This window comes from Aquarana catesbeiana, linkage group LG03 (genome assembly GCF_042186555.1).
Source record: "Aquarana catesbeiana isolate 2022-GZ linkage group LG03, ASM4218655v1, whole genome shotgun sequence".
NCBI lineage: Eukaryota > Metazoa > Chordata > Amphibia > Anura > Ranidae > Aquarana > Aquarana catesbeiana.
In genome coordinates, this window is record NC_133326.1 from 469078549 (window position 1) to 469095823 (window position 17275).

The 17275-nt window shown below is 44.9% G+C and overlaps 1 protein-coding gene across 1 annotated transcript; it reads right to left on the minus strand.

Annotated features, from left to right (window-relative positions):
• Positions 1-581: 581 nt before the first annotated feature.
• On the minus strand, positions 582-11578 carry DND1 (DND microRNA-mediated repression inhibitor 1). Its single transcript, XM_073623580.1, has 4 exons — positions 11390-11578; positions 10885-11050; positions 5142-5603; positions 582-1122 (listed from the first exon to the last, which is right to left on the minus strand). The coding sequence occupies exons 1-4, from the start codon at positions 11576-11578 to the stop codon at positions 734-736; spliced, it is 1206 nt and encodes a 401-aa protein (XP_073479681.1). The 3' UTR covers positions 582-733.
• Between the last annotated feature and the right edge of the window lie 5697 nt (positions 11579-17275).

A 17275-nucleotide genomic window follows, 5' to 3' on the forward strand; every position in this document is an offset into this window, starting at 1 on the left:
CCTTTTGCCACTGCGAGGACCGGAAATGACATCAGCTGAAGGCCATCTCCTCCCCCTGCGTTCCAGGGTCTGGAACCCATGCGCACCGCCAGAAATGACGCGCTCACCATCCAGGATCCGGAAAGCATGGAGGCCTGAGATATAGGGAGACTGCCACCAACACTCCTAGCGCAGCCTCCATCCCAGCTAGCTGCCGGTCTAGTAGAGAGCGGGACCCCAGGCAGCCTTAGTCCTTGCTGGACATGGAGGATAACACCGGAGCACCTCAACCCATCGGGGGTGCTGGGCTGGCCTGACAATCGCCAAAACCACACAGGTATGCCTTTCCCCTCCCCACCTGGAGAGAGCGCAGCACACCCCTGGCTCCCTTCAGCACTTCCACCATGGCGGAGGAAACACTACAACTGAGGCCATGTTGGAAATGACCGGTCCTTAAAGAAACTGACTGCAGTGTTTCCTGGGAAAATGGGTGGAGCTGCGCTCTTCAGGTGCTGTTCTGGAAGACGAGGTGAGAAAACGCCAGCTCACGCTTTATAGCCAGTTACAGCAGTTCTCTTTTGGGATAAAGGTATTTTTTTTTTTTTGTAAAAACACAAACACACACTTACCACTTTAAAATGCAGGACAGAAAGATTGAAACCTATGAAATATATTTTAATCTGCTATTAAATCAAAACCATATCCTTCCTGATTCAATCCTGCCAATGTGTTTTGGGTTTTCACATCCATACACCTACCACTCACCTAGTTTTGATAGTATCCTTAATGCCACAATTTCTTTTGCTTGCTCATACTTGTCAGTTGGAATGAGTTTGTCACCAATCAACCAGGCATATCCAGTAAATGGCTCACTATAGTTTGGTATGACTACCCGATACCAAAACCGCAACCATCCACCTGAGCCAAGACTGAGGAACTTGATTTGGTAAACTGGCTGACCTTGGCAGAGTTGGTCACAGATGAGGTGAAGGCACTCCACACCACTGGGTGCAGGCTCCACATTCAAGCTCATTTGAGAAACACTGGAATGAGGCTTTAAAAGGGTCCTGAAATACAGTTTTTTCTTTATTGAGTTCTTCATCCAGTTTACCTGCATACAGCAACCAAAGAGTAAATGGGAACCTGAGAAGAAATTAAAGTGAAATATCGGTGAACTGACATTTAAAAGGCTAGCATTATCTGTCACAGATTAATCGAGATGAAATTTTGGCCAAATTACAAGGGAACGTATAATGGTTATATGCATATTGTATTACTGTCAGCAATTAAAAACAAATTACTAACGCAAAAAAAAAAAAAAAGTCTTTGTGATTTTTACTTACAGGTAGGCTTATAATAAAAGTTTACCTGTAGGTAAAATTAAGGTCTCAAACGTCCACCGTTTAGGAGATATTCACTCTTGGCAGCCAGTAAATTTACAAGCAAATGCGCTCTGAAGAAATGGCATATTCATGCCATTCCTTCCAAACACTGCTATCGCACATGCATGGGAGCAACATCATCGCAGTTTGGTCATTCAAGCTGCGACAGCGCACACTGGAGGGCTTCATTCTAAGGTAAGCATTTCATAATGTGCTAGTATGTGATGCATACTGTACTAGCACATTATGCCATTGCCTTGCAGGGGATAATTATACAGAATTTATATCGTTCCCAACAGTTTGTGCAGTGCTTTACATGAGGGCTGACAGTACAGGGATGCACCGAATGGATTTTTTGGGGCCGAAACGGATACCGAAAATCTTCCTTGATCTGAAAACCAAAACTGATACCAAAAACAGATACCGAAAGTGACTGTTTTTAAAAATATTTTTATACAGTAGATGGTCAGAGACTGGGGACATGGTACAGGAGAGGGTCAGAGACTGGGGACATGGTCAGAGAGTCAGAAACTGCGAACATGATACAAGAGATCAATGCAGCCTCACCAGTGCCCGTCAGATGCAGGCAGCCAGTGTCACCAGTGCAGCATAGCCAGTAATGTAGCCAGTGTCCCCAGTAGTGCAGCATAGCCAGAGGAGCCCCGCCGCCTGTTTTATTACAGTGCCGGGAACATCACAGCTTTCATTTCAATAGCTGTTCCCCCGCTGCGCGCCGTCACATACAGCCCCTCCCCCTTGTCCAGGGAACTGACAGATCACCCGTCCCAGGATTGGACGGGTGATCTGTCTATTAAAGTGCCCGGACAAGGGGGAGGGGCTGAATGTGATGGCAAGCAGCGGGTAACAGCTATTGAAATGAAAGCTGTGATGTTCCCGGCACTAATCAAACAGGCGGTGAATCTCCCCCCTTTCAACGATATAGAAAGCCCCCCCGATAGGCGGCTTCAGGGGCGGAGCCCTGCCCCATTTTCGGCACCAGTATTGGCAAAAATTCTTTCGGCTTTTTGCCGAAAGGGCCATTTTCGTCCGATATGTTTCTGTGGCTGAAATTCCGGTGCATCCCTACAGTTTACAACAGGAGGAATCAGAGGGCCCTGCTCATTCAAACCTACAATCTAAAAAGGGTCAAGTGATACAAAAAAGGTAGGAACTGTGGGAGATGAGTTGGAGAAAATAAAAGTACAGTTAGGTGGTGGCAGGATAGGAATCTCTGAAGAGAAAGGTTTTCAGGGATCACCTAAAAGTGGAAGGAGTAGGAGATAGTCGGATGGGCTGGCTCGGGAGAAGTCCTGGAGACGAGCATGGGAGGAGGTGGAGACAAGGGTGGTCTTGGAAGGAATGGAGAATAGAATGATTAGGTTGGTATATTAACCACCTCAATACTGGACACTTTCACCCCCTTCCTGCCCAAGCCATTTTTCAGCTCTGTCGCAATTCCGGTACAGCTTTGCATGACCGCGCATTTGTCATTCAAATGATATTTTTATAATTTTTTCCCCACAAATAGAGCTTTCCTTTGGTGGTATTTGATCACCTCTGCGGTTTTTATTTCTTGCGCTATAAAAAAGAGGGACAAGTTTGAAAAAAAAATTTTACTTTTTGCTATAATATCCAATTTTTTTTTTTTTTTTTAAACAAAATTTTTTCCTTAGTGTAGGCCGATATGTATTCCTCTGCATATTTTTGGAAAAAAAATTAAAAAATAATCGCAATAAGCTTCTATTGATTAGTTTGCGCAAAAGTTATAGTGTCTACAAAATAGGGGATAGTTTTATAGCTTTTTTAAAAATTTTTTTTTACTAGAAATGGCGGCAATCTGCGATTTTTATCGTGACTGCGATATTGCGGCGGACATATCGGGCACTTTTGACACATTTGTGGGACCATTCACATTTATACAGCGATCCGTGCTATGAAAGAGCATTGATTACTGTATAAATGTGACTGGCAGGGAAGGTTAACACTAGGGGGTAATCGAGGGGTTAAATGTGTCCTGGGAGTGATTCTAACTGTGCGGGGAGGTGACCGATCAGTCTCCTCTCCTCTGGCGGGGCATGGATCTGTGTTTACATACACAGATCCATGGTCCTGCTCAGTTACTGGGCAATCGCGGGTGCACAGCAGACATCGCGGCCACCCGCACTGGGTCCCCAGTGACAGTGGCCCGGGAAGGCGATCACGTCATATGACGGCGGCCCAGAATAGCTGCCTCGTCCCACCGTCATGACAGCGGGCGGGCGGCTAGTGGTTAATATGGTTACTGATATAGCTGGGGCAGAGCTGTGGATGGATTTGTAGGTGGTTAGTATTTTTAATTTAATTTGTTGGGTGAGTGGCAGCCAATGGAGGGATTGGCAGAGGGGTAGAAGACACTGAACGGTTGGGTAAGGTGGATGAGTCTGGCAGTAGCATTCATGATGTACTGAACAGGGGATAGCCTATGTAAAGTTAAGCCATTGAGGAGGGAGTTTCAGTAGTCGAGGCGAGAGATAACAAGGGAGTGAATTAAGCTGAATAAACATACAATTTGTTGTACAATTTCCTTTAGATTTACCTTCAACTATGTAGTACAAGGGCCTGCCTGATTGCATACAATTTGAAAATGTTTACGTTGGACCTCATTATATGGTTTTGGTAAATCTAAAGCAAAGTTGTACAAAAATGGTATAGTGTGTTGCCAGCTTTAGGAGCCTTGTGATGTCATTGGTTAGGAAGGGGCATATTTTGGAGATGTTGCGGCAGCGAGCTTTGCAAAGTGATTGGATGTGGGGCCGAAAGGAGAGTTAGGAGTCCAGGACTACACCTAGCACCGTGGCATGTGGGGATGAGTTAATTGTTGTCCCACTGATCTTGTCAGAGAAGTCAGGGGAAGGCGCACGTGGGGGAGAAATTATGAACTCGGTTTTCGACAGGTTGCGTTTGAGGAAGTGGTGCGACATCCAGAACGATAGGTCAGTCAGTAAATTAGTGATGCATGAGGAGACTGATGTGAGCGGAGGGGGTAGAGAGATTTGTGTCATCAGCATATGAATATTTAAAACCACAGGAGGCTATCAGGAGACTTAAATGCCATGGTTTACTACCGCTTTAAGTCAGGTATTTATGAAATATTACATATGATGTAGTCACCACTCAGAAGGTGAAGTTCTAGGAGAAAAAAAAAATATACATCTGTGCTGTCCTCCAGTGAACATGGGTCCAGGATCCTGCTGCTTTGTTACCCACAGTGCTACATCCAAGCCACTTGACTCCCACCAATGATGCAACTCCATGATGTCTGGCTACAGTAATAGTATTTAACGTTACAATTGATGGAAGCAAGGGTTAAATACCCTGTGCTAGCGGCATGCTAAACCACATGATTAAGCCGTAAACCTTTACTTTTTTTTTTTTTTTAAATACTGAGTAGACCATTTCCCCAATCAATTAAAAAGGTATTTCCAAGAAATCTAAAATTGCCTGTTTAAATTGAACTTCTAACACTTGCAGGCGAGTGGTCTTCCCAACCCACTATTGTCATGCTTAGGCAGTTTGAATTCCAATTGTTGTGTCCCATTTGAAAACATTTCCCCATGTTGGAAGGAAGTAATTTCCCCAATGATTGCATGAAGTAGAAGGCAATTAAAGGGATAGGAAGGACAAAATGCTCAAAGTAGAGCCACCAATATTCCCAGAACATCTCCACTAAAAATGAAAACTTAAGCAGCTACTTTGAACAACCCCCCCCTTTTTTTTTTATTAAAAAGATGAAGTATAAACCTTTACACAGGATTCTTTTTGCCATGGTGGCAGCTCGGTGGGAACTGTATTTCAAGATTGCAAGATTTTTCATCTCCATGTTAGGGCTAGCGAAGAGAGACACTTTCTCCAGGTCAACAGTCACTTCATTCAGGACACTGGTAAGGAAGACTTTGTCCAAGGCACATGGCAGGCCATCCAGCTCCAAATGACATTTTTCAATGCTTTTGCAGACTCCAATCTTGAAGCCAGGTAGAATTTCATAACCATGAAACATGGAGACCGCTAGCTCTGCATGGTACACAGTGGTATAGCGGGCAAATCCAAACCCTCGATTAAGTCCACTAAATGTCATCATAAGACGAAACTCATACAATGTTCCAGCAGTCTGAAAAAGTGGAATTATTTTATCTTCATAAATTTCTTGAGGGAGATTGTTAATAAAAATTTCTGTCCCAAGTGGAGGCGCTTCTCCAACCCAGCCTGTAAATATAAAAAAAAAAAAAAAGGTAGCAATATGAAAAAGGTACAAGACTAGGTCCAGATGCATTTTGACCAAACAATGCAAAATTAGAGCATAAAAACTAAAATTAACCAATTGAAGCAACTGTTGTTGGGGAGCTCAATTAGAGGCTGCAAAAATGTACACTTCCAGGCAGGGCTGTCTTTAATCTGGATTGGACCCCAGCCAAACATTTTCTAAGGGCCCACCATACAATTTTGCTGTCCACCCCAACATTCCAAAAAATCTCATTCCCTGTTAGTTGCAGCCATGTAGACTGTTCTATGCACACTACACATCCAATAGTCAGCAAGAGTGGGTGGCTACATTCCTACCCACAGTAGGACCATGAAGCAGGAACTTATCCACACCCTAATAGAAAGTCAGATCACAGCAGCAGCAAAATAAAAAAAAAAAAAAAAAAAAAAAAAGGGGAAAGAATTACTTTTGAGCCAAGAATATAGTCACTGGCCACTTTATTAGGTACACCTGTTCAATAGTTAATTATCCAGTCACATGGCAGCAACTCAATGCATTTAGGCATCTAGACGTGGTGACGACATGCTGAAGGTAAAACTGCATCAGAATGGGAGAAAGGGGATTTAAGTGACTTTGAACGTGGCATGGTTGTTGGTGCCAGACGGGCTGGTCTGAGTATTTCTGGGATTTTCATGCACAACCATCTCTCGGCTTTACAGAGAATGGTGGGAAAGAAAATATCCAGCGAGCAGCAGGAGGAAAAGGCCTTGTATCTATATGCCACAAAGAACGAAAGCAAGCTACTACTAGCAAGGTGTACCTAATAAACTGGCTGGTGAGTGTATATTGAGTGTAGGCTCTAACTTACCTACAGAAAAATATACACCGATTTGGGTTATATTTCTCTCTCCCTCCCCCCCAACAAAAATGTAGCAGAATACACTTTGGCATAAATTTATGAAGGAAGATTTGCAAAAATTTTATAACTATTTTTTTCTCAAAATTCAGTCTTGTTTACTTGGCATTAAAAAAAAAAAAAAAAAAAAAAAAAAAAACAAACACACACCAGGTGGTGATTTACTACCACCAAAAGAAAGCAGTTTGACCGAAATGATAAAAATTGTCAGTGTGACAGCGCTGAAAACTGGCCTGGGCAGGAAGGGGGTAAAAGTGTCCGGCACTGAAGTGAAGAGACCCTAGTGGTGTCTGTTATGAATGCCCCCCCTGCCTGTCCGCAATAATGTGATTTGAGCCACACATGCACAGCTCACATTACATTTAGAGCCCGCTCTGTGCTGCAGCGTTGCAACTCGCTTGCCTATGCGCAGGAGTGATGTCACCGCAGCCTGTCCATGCAAGAGCTCAAAGGTTGAGAACTCAGAAAGAAGACAGAGAAGAGGGATATACTGAGGGCCAAGGGGAACCATAAAGAGCTCAGTTTACATGCAAGTCTGTCATAATGTGCTAATATGCAGTGAATACTAGCACATGACTTAAACTTGCAGAGGGACCAGTGTTTAATTTTTAAAAGTCACTTTAGGCATGGTTCAGATGTATGTGTGTTTGTGCAGGCACAGCAGCCCATTCATTTGAATGGGCTGCCATGCCTGCATTTTCTGCAAAAAAGTGCATGCAACATTTTAAAAATGCATTTGCCATGAAATCGCATCATGCAACTTACCTGCAGCACCCACATCTAAAAATGCAGCATATTTGCAGGTGCAGGAACTGCAGGTAAGTTGCATGGTGCAAAGCAAGATTTCAAGGCCACTGCATTTTTAAAATGCTGCATTCACCTTTTTTCTGCAGGAAATGCAGGCATGGCAGCCCATTCAAATAAATGGGCTGTTGTGCCTACACAAACTCACATGTGAATCGGACCTAAATGAAGCCCACCAAGCAGTGCTGCGTTTCACAGTGTAGAAGATGTCAGCACAGTGCCACTGATCTTGTGGACCATGCTGCTCTCTAAACAGGCAGGTCAGTGTTTTAGAACTAGACTGGTACCTGTATATGGGGAGCAGGACCTACCTGGTTCACCGAGTTCCGGCTCACACGAGTGCTGCCAGCTTCCACTGGCACTCTGACATGGGCTCCTACCCGAGGCTCAGGGCCCCAATATACAGGCATGGGGCAGGGTCAGAGCATCAATGGAGCTCACAGCCCCGGCCGCTCTTTGATCAGCGTGCCAATGCTGGCTGTTGCCTGTGAAGTGGATCAGTCTTTTGTGGTGCCGATGGGGCTCCCAATTTGCAGGCAGCGCTGCTTACTGGGCCCTAAAACAATGACAGGGCCCTGGGCAGCTGCCCCGAATTAAAGACGACCCTGCTTCCAAGTGTTTTGGATGTCTTGGCCTCCCTCTGCCAGCCCCAATGTCTTTACAGGGACCTGTAGTGATTTGAGCTAGATGGCTTTACAATCTGACATCTCAAATAAATAAATAAGTTCAGCATACTGCTTAGTCATACAAATTAAAAAGTTCCCAGGGTAAAAAGAACACAGCCACTCTTTGCAGCAACATGTAGAGATCTACATCTCAACACAAACAAACAAACCAAACACAGTTGATTTACTAAAGGCAAATATACTGTGCACTAAAAGTGCACAGTTGCTGTACACCTGAGGGGAAGCTCTGCTGACCATCATTAAATCATGTGCAAGGAAAAAAAAAAACTGCAATTTTCCCTGCATGTTCCCCTCAGATCTAGAGTAAGTACTTTTGGGTGCAGTTGCAGCACAAAGACTATTTACCTTTAGTAAATCAACACCTATATTGTAACACACTGCCATATCAGATATCAGCGGCAACAGTATAACCTAGAAATAGCCAGTATATGAGCAGAGGGAAAGAAAAATACACACAATGGGTAAAATAAGTATTGAACGTGTCACTATTTTTCTAGTTAAAACCAAAACAAATAATTTCAGAAATTAAGTTAGATGTAATAAAATGGAATGACATAGGGAAAAAAGTTAACACATGAAGAGAAAGAAGAAAAAAAAAAAAAAAAAGTTCAAAAAGGCATGGAAAGAAAAGACGAGCTGAAATCTATTAGAAAGCAATCATGCCCCTCGTCAGTGCACATTAATATCAGCTGGTTCAGTCTCAACTGATGCACTATAAGGCCCCTTTCACACATGCAGACAGTATGTTCGTAATTCATCCATCCGTTTTCGGATGAAATACGGACATACATGCATCCCTATGGGATAGCGGGTGTCAGCGGATGTACATACGCCAACACCCGATGTTGTCCGGCTCCGCTCTCGTCCGATTCTGCGGACGGAAGAAAATCCTATTTTTCTATCCGTCTGCAGAGCGGATCGGATGAACACGGACAGACGGTCCGTGTTCCTCCGATCCCCCATAGGGGAGAGCGGAGATCTGACAGGGCGGTCCCTGCACAGTGTGCGGGTCCCGCCCTGTCATCTGCCTGCTCAGCTGGGGAAAACGAAGCGATCCCCGCTGAGCAGCGGATAAACATGGGGCGGATCAACACGGATCCGTCCCGTGTGAAAGGGGCCTAAAAAGGGGTCTCATTACCAAGGTTTCACAAGAAACATCTCATGGGTAAAATCAAAGCTTTGAAGACCTTTGCAACCCTATTGTTGCAAAAAGGTACTGATGCCATTGGTTACAGAAGGATTTTTAAACTTCTGAATGTTCCAGTGAGCACTGTTGGGGCCATAAGCTGTAAGTGGAAAGATCATTTCCCCATTAACCGGCCACGACCAAGATTGAGAGGAGTGAAAAGAATCAGAAGAGTTGTCCAAGAGCCAAGGACCACGTGGAGCGCTTCAGAAAGACCTAGAATTAGCAGGTGCAATTGTTTCAAAGAAAAAAAAAAAAAAAATAAGTAATGCACTCAACCGCCATGGCCTGTATGCATGCTAACCACACAAGTCTCCATTGCTCAAGAAAACAGCGATTACCTGTTAACTACTTTTTCCAGGAATCACCCAGGATGGCTTACAGAGAGAGATGGGCTCCTCCCACCTAGCACAGGAAACACATGATCCACATTATAAAAGGCATAACACAAGCAATAACCCCCTCAGTGTTAAATAACCAAAGGCTTCAGAATAAGCAATCAAATCCTTTCATTAGCAAAGCTTTATTTTATTATATGCTTTACATTGTTAATCCACCAAAGGAGGGAGGAAACTGACGCCATCCTAGAAGATTCCTTAGGAAGAAAAAAAAAAAAAAAAAAATGTAGTTAACAGGTAATCACTGCTTTTCCAAGTCATCTTCCAGGACGGCTTACAGAGGACAAAATAGGACTACCTGATCAGGGTGGGACCACAGCCTGCAGCACTTTCCTGCCAAAAGACTGGTAAGCAGGTCCAGTCTAATACTTTACGAAAGTCTTGAACCTGGACCAGGTTGCGGCCTTGCAAATCTGGAGGGGAGATGCTCCTGCCCTTTCAGCCCAAGAAGTGGAAACCGCACTTATGCAATGAGCATTTACTCCTAACGGTGGTGTCAAGGATGCTACGATGGCTGACTTCATCCACCTTGCGATGGCATTTTTAGATGCCCTTTACCCTTATTTGAACACGCAAACAAGCTGGTGGAACATTGCCATTCCTTGGTGCACGTTATGTAAGCAATCAAGCATCTCCTGACATCTATTTTATTAAATGCAGCCTCATTTTTAGGATCTCCGCAAAATGAAGGCATCAATCTTTTCCGATCTATGGAAGCTAGGCGGTACATTGGGGAGAAATGCTGAGCTCAGAGGATAATTTGTTTTGCAAAATGATGCAGATGGGCTCAGCCACTGAGTGCCTGTATCTCAGCAACCCACCTAGCGGAGACTAGGACCACTAAAATCACCGTTTAAGGCTAAGAGCTTTATGAACAGTTCCTCTAGTGGCTCAAATGGTGTTTTACAAAGACTTTGCAACACCGTGGATAAGTCCCAGGAAGGGAACCCTCCTTAACTTGGGGACACGCTGATGGATGTAAGAAATCTCTTGACCAAGGGCTCTTCTGCCAGCCATTAATTTAAAAAGCTAGACAGCCAATACCTGCACCTTGAGGGTACTGACCGCAAGATTTAGTTCTGCTCCCACTCGGAGAAGCTCTAGAACCACTGGGATCATGGCTCCTGACACTGTTGATCATGCTCCAGGCCCTAAATTAATTCGATTTTTTTGTAAAATTGTGTTAGTGGACGGCTTCCGTCTAAGGATGGTATCGATTACTTTTGCTGATAAATGTCTCCGCTCTAACGCCCCCCCCCCCCGCCAGTAGCCAGGCCGTCAGAGAAAGCTCACTTCTGGATGATACACCTCCCCCTGAAATAAGAGGCTTGTCCTGCAAGGCAGTCTCCAAGGCTCCGTGATGCTGAGTCTTAATAGTCCTGAGAACCAAGACCTCCTTGGCCAGAATGGTGCGATCAAGATAACTTTGGTGCTCGAAACTCTTATATTCTGGATGATCCTTGGAATGAGGGCAAAAAGGTGGAAACGCATACACCAGGTTTGCTTCCCAGGACTAGGATAGGGCATCTAGGCCCAGACAGATGGTCTCCCTGGAGGGAGAAAAATTCTTCCACCTGCCTGTTCTGCCTTGTAGCAAAAAGGTCCATCTGTGGGACTCCACTTCTGCCCTGTTTGAACACTGTTCGATTCAAGCTCCATTCTGTCTGAGGCAGAACCTCCCTGCTTAGGACATCGAGTGTTAAATACCCTTTTAAGTGAATTGAAGACGGAGGATTTCTTCTGCTATCCCCATAAGGCCTGCCACTCTCCTACCTCCCTGCTTGTTGATGTAGCTTACTGTGGTAATATTGTCTGAAAGGACCTGCATGTGTCTTCCCCTCAGAGTCGGACCAAAGGCTACTAGAGCCTTTAGAACTGCTCTCGGCTCCCTTGCATTGGAGGAAAGGGTGGCTTCCTGCCAGCTCCAGACCCCTTGGGCCATCTGTGTGCCTGAGTGGGCTTCCCACTCCTGACCGCTGGCAGCCATGGTAACAGTCAGAGGGTTGTGTTGGGAACAAAGTCGACCTGCAGAGAGATTTGCTGGCATCAACCACCACTTGAGAGCTTTACTTCATGCGGAATCTCCGTTTTTCTCTGAAGAGATTCCTTCCATCCCAGAGAAAAGGCATGAACGCCTGAAGTGCTCGAGTATTGAATTGGGCTCACTGGACTCCTGGGACGGCTGCTGTCATTCCTAGGACCCTCATATCTTGAATTGAGGTCTTTGTACATGCACAGAGGCTGCTCACCTCTGCAATTGTTGTCACTTTCTTTCATCAGAAAAATTTTGGATGTAGTCAAGGCCATCAAGTATCCTAGGAATACTATACTTTGAGTAGGTACTAACTGCTCCTGATTTACCATCCACCCCAGCTGCTGAAGGTATCTGATAGTTCTGCTCAGGTTCTGTTTAACTTCGACTGCTGAGTCTGCAAAGATCAGCAGGTCATCCAGATAGGGAATTATGCAAATCCCCTCTGATCTCAGGGTCCAGAGAGCTTCTGCCAGAATCTTTGTGAAGATAAGTCACCAATCCAAAGGGCAGAGCATTGAACTGAAAATAGAGGGTCTTGAACCCATTCTTTACTGCAAACCTGATATTGCTTGAACTCCTTTTGAATAGGGACAGAGTCAGAATTTTCCTGATGGCTTTTTTAATCAGAAAAACGTGAGAATAAACCCCCCCTGTCCTTAGAGTTGGGGGGGGGGGGGGGGTGGAGCTCATCCCCTTCTCCTCCGGCATACTCTGTAGGAGGGAAGACATAGCTGTTTGATTTATCCACATCTTTCGGGAGACCCCAACCTTCCCCCCCACATGAGTCACTGGGAAGGGTCTTTAGGCTGAGAGGGTTTGAAAAGGAAGCCACCTCTGCCCCTTCCCCTCCTGTACTGCCACCCTCTTTTCTGGTCTTGCGTAGCTGGAAAACCCCTGTTTTGCGGCCATCTGTCCCCGATTGTTCCTTTCTCCTGAACTTTGGAAGGGACGGAAACATTTTTTGGGAAAAGGAAACCTTATTTGTAATCGACCAATCTCTCTAGAAGAGATTCTAGCTCTGTCAAAGAGCAAATCTCCAGAAAATGGGAAGGAACAGAGCTTGGTTTGACACTGTCACCCACCCCCAGGACTTCAGCCAGATAGCCCTCCTCGCTTAATCAATGCTGTAGACCTGGCCGAGAACTTTACAGACTCAGTGGATGCATCTGTTATGTAGGCTTCTGCCTTAAAATTTGGCAAAGCATCCAAAGTCTCTTCCCTGGGAGTGTCTGACTCCAGAAGAGTGCGGAGCCATTTTAGCCACATATCAAGCGTACGAGCCTTGCATGTAGTGGCTAGGGCTGGTTTAAAAATCAGCCATGCAGCTTTCCCATGCTTTTTTTAAATACCCTTCCGCCTTTCTATCCATTGGCTCCTTGAGGGTGCCTGTGTCCTCAAAGGAGAGCTCTGAACCTTTTGAAACTTTAGATAGGGAAGCGTCTAGTCTGGGACACTTCTCCCACAACTTTGTATTCTCCTTGAAGGGAAACCTTCTCTAGGTTCTTAGGGAAGAAGACTCTTCCGCATTCCTGAAGTACTGTCTTAGGGACGTATGCACCGGAAAGGTTCTGGTATGCTTAGGCTGAAGGCCTGCATATAAAAAAGGCCATGTACAGACAGCTACTGGTTTTCTGGTTCTTCCAGCTCCAGGGTGTCGTAGATACCCTTTACCAACTCCTCCGTTTCCTCTGAAGGAAAAATAAATCTTTGGACCTTGCTACATTTTTACTCATTAAGCTCCCCTTCCTCAGAATCTGAGGCTGACTGAGCTCTCCTCCAGCTCCTCCCATACTCCCTGCTGGTGGGCTGCCCGTGCCTGGGCCAGGACTATTGGCCTCACACCAGTACTGGTGCTGGAAGTACAGGGGAAATGTTCAGCAAGAGCCTCCTGCTCTCTGGGTTTAAAGGACTGTAAAGTCTGTTTCATCTCCTTCATTGAGTCCATAAAACCCTTGAGGACAGGTCCTGTCTCTGCCTTGACGAGTATCTATACAGTCCTGACATGCACTTTTCTTCCAACCATAAGGCATTTTCTTTGTGCACATTGGGCACCTTTCTGGGTGTCCGTTTTGTTATCTTTGGGCTCATGGCCTTTGTCCTGCAATGAATCAGAAGACAAACGCCAGCACATTACTTCAACTGAAGTAAATACCAATTAACAAAACACCCAGTGGATAACAATTCTAATCTAAGAATCTTTAGCCACTACCTGAGTCTATGCTAGTATGTGCGACACCTGTCCACCATAAGCACAAACAAAAACAGGCTCCGGAAAAAACAAACGCCCCGTACCCCCACCACAGGAGGATAAGAAAAGGAAAGGAGCAGCCTGCCCAGTTTTACCTTTGGGCCCGATTCAACCGATGGCGCCTCTAGACCTGCTTCCATGGATCCTGGAAGCCTTCCGCGTCATCTTATCCAGACCCCCATTTAAGGAGGTGTGGAGAATCCAGGGCGGCGATGTGGATCCGACACCGCCCTCCAGCACGCCTGTTATATACTTCAGTTACCCTTGCTAGGGAGTCATTTCCCGGCGTCTGGGTGTACCAAGATGGCCACCACCGGACTTAGTCGTGTCACTTCCTGCCTGGAAACGAAATCTCTACGCCCCCAGCGCGGTCCACACGCTGAGGATAGAGAAGCCCTGCAACATGGGGATCTCTGTAAATGAACAGCAGAGAAGAGCACCTGGACCATGCGGCGGCCCATGCCTCCACTAGGAGAATACCCTGCTGTGCCATTCCGGATGGACCCAACTGGGCCACCTCCTCCCCTCCTAACAGGTACCTCACTGAGGCTACAACCAAGCAGGAGAGGGGGTCCCTTACCTTCACCCCAGACCACTTTTTCAGGTCTATGGGTGGCCCAAGCTGACTCATACCTCAGGAGTCATGCCCCTGTTGCAGTGGGTATGGATGTCAGGAGGCCCCTGCCACCTAGCATGAAGGCCGGACAAAAAAAAAAAAAAAAAACACACACACACACACACACACACACACACACACACACACACCACAAATATTGTTTGGAGCTCCTGTCTGGCCAGAGGAAACAAATACTGAGGGGCTATTGCTTGTGTTGTGCTTTTAGAATTTGGATCATGTGTTTCCTGTACTAGGAGCCTCTAAGCCATCCTGGAAGATGACTTGGAAAAAAGACATGTTGAAGCTCATTTAACATTTGCTGCACAACATTTAGACAAGCCTGTGAAATACTGGGAGGATATGCAGTGGTGAAATTATTTGATCCCCTGCGGATTTTGTAAGTTTGCCCACTTACAAAGAAATGAAGGGTCTATAATTGTTATAGGTGTATTTTAAATGACAGATCGAATATATAACAAAACCAACACGATACGATTATAATTTGAGCTGCTGTTCAGGGAGTAAGATAGGCATTTCATCCCCTACCAACCAACAATTCTGGCTCCCACAGACTGCTTACAGTATGTGGTACACAGATTAGTTCTGTCAAATTAAGAAGATGCTCCTAATGACAACACATGTGTATAAAAGACACCTATCCACATAATCTCTTCCATTAAAACCTGATCATTGGCAAGACCAAAGCTGTCAAAGGATGTCAGGTACAAGATTGTAGACCTGCACAAGGCTGGAATGGGCTACATGACCATCAGCAAGAAGCTTGGTGAGGAGACAACTGTTGGAGCAATTATTCACAAATTGAAACAAAACTTCGGTCTGGAGCGCCATGCAAGATTTCACCTCATGAGGCAAGTATGACCATGACAAGTGTGTGTGTGTAAACAGCCCAGAACTACACGCGAGGAGCTTGTAAATGATCTCAAGGCAGTTGGGACCAGTGTCACCAAACCATTGGTAATACAATACGCCGCCATGGATTGAAATGCAGATCCCCTTCCTCAAGAAAGCACATGTACAGGCCCATCTGAAGTTTGCCAACAAACATAAAATGATTCAGGGAAAGTACTGTGGTCTGAGACCAAAATTGAGCTCTTTAGCATTAACTCAACGTGTTTGAAGAAAAATTCTTACTATGACCCCAAGAACAGCATCCCTACAGTCAAGCACGGAGGTGGAAACATCATGCTTTGGGGCAGTTTCTCTGCTAAAGGTGCAGGCTGACTTTGCTGCATTGAGGTGCCAATGAACGGGGCCACGTATTGTAAAATCTTGGATGAGAACCTTCTTCCCTCAGTCAGAATACTGAAGATGGGTCATTGATGGGTTTTCCAGCATGTCAAGGACCCAAAACATACCAAGGCAACAAAGGGGTGGCTCAAGAAGCGCATTAAGGTCACGAAGTGGCCTAGCCAGTCTCCAGACCTTAATCTTATAGAAAAATGTATGGAGGGAGCTGAAACAGAGTTGCCAAGCAACACCCAAGAGAAGATCTGTAAAGAGCGGACCCAATCCCTTTTGAGATTTGTGCAAACCTGGTAACCAACTGCAAGAAATATCTTACCTCTGTGCTTGCCAACAAGGGTTTCTCCACCAAGTACTAAGTCATACTTTGCTTGGGAAACAAACTTATTTTACTCACTAGACTGCAACTCAAGTTCTAACATTTGTATCATGCGTTTTTTTTCAGGATTTTTGGTTGATATTCTGTCTATTTAAAATACACCTATGATAACAATGACAGGACTCTTCAATCCTTTGTAAGTGGGCAAAAATTACAAAAAATCAGCAGGGGATCAAAACATTTTCCCCACTGCAGTCTGGTCGGATGAGACCAAAATTGAACTCTTTGGATGCCACAATACACCCCATGTTCAAATGGCTCTGCACATCACCCCAAAAACACCATCCCAACCGTGAAGTTGAGGTGAGAACATGGTGTGGGCCTGTTTTTCAGCATACAGTACCGGCAAACTTCACGTCATTGAAGGAAGGATATATGGAAAAATACACCAAGACATTCTTGATAAAAATCTGCTGCCATCTACCAGGATGATTAAGATGAAATGAGGGTGGAAATTTCAGCAAGACAGTGATCCCAATCATAACGCCAAGGAAACGCAATTGGTTTCAAAGAAATTAAAGCTGCTAGAACGGCCCAATCATTTGACTTAAATCCAATAGAAAAAAAACAAAAAAAAAAAAAACAAAAAACTAAAGATCAGTTTATGAAGAGGCCCACGGAACCTTCAAGATTTGAAGGCTGGAAGAACAGGCCAAAATCACACCTGAGCAATGCATGCGATTAGTTTCTCCATAAAGGAGGTGGTTTGAAGCATCTATGGGCAGGCAGGTTGTACTGAAGACAATCCATCAACTGACTTCAGTACAACCAGCATGTCAGACTTGTCTCAATTCCCTATGGGTTGAAGAAAAAAAAAAAAAAAAATTGTATAGTGTATGGCTTGCTTAAATCTTTACAACTGGAATGTCCAAAAAGCAGGGTTGGAAAAATTGATTTTTTTTTTTTTAAAGGATTTTTTGATCGCATTTACCGTATTTATCGGCGTATAACACGCACCCCAAGTTTAGGAGGGAATTTTAAAGGAAAAAACTTTTAGGAGTAAAGTTTAAGGAAGAAAAACTTACATTAAAATGCCCATCAGTGCAGCCTTGCTCCAGTGTCTAGTGCAGCCTTGCTCCAGTGTCTAGTGCAGCCTTGCTCCAGTGTCTAGTGCAGCCTTGCTCCAGTGTCTAGTGCAGCCTT

Excerpts from the sequence above, each read along its gene's own strand:
- DND1 (XM_073623580.1), bottom strand. The coding sequence starts at position 11,578 with ATGGCTGCCAGCGGTCAGGAGTGGGAAGCCCACTCAGGCACACAGATG. Across the intron at positions 11,051-11,389 it reads TTTCAGACAATATTACCACA|GATCATCCAGAATATAAGAG; the intron begins GTAAGCTACATC and ends CCTCATTCCAAG. Across the intron at positions 5,604-10,884 it reads GGGAGGTGTATCATCCAGAA|GCTGGGTTGGAGAAGCGCCT; the intron begins GTGAGCTTTCTC and ends TTATATTTACAG.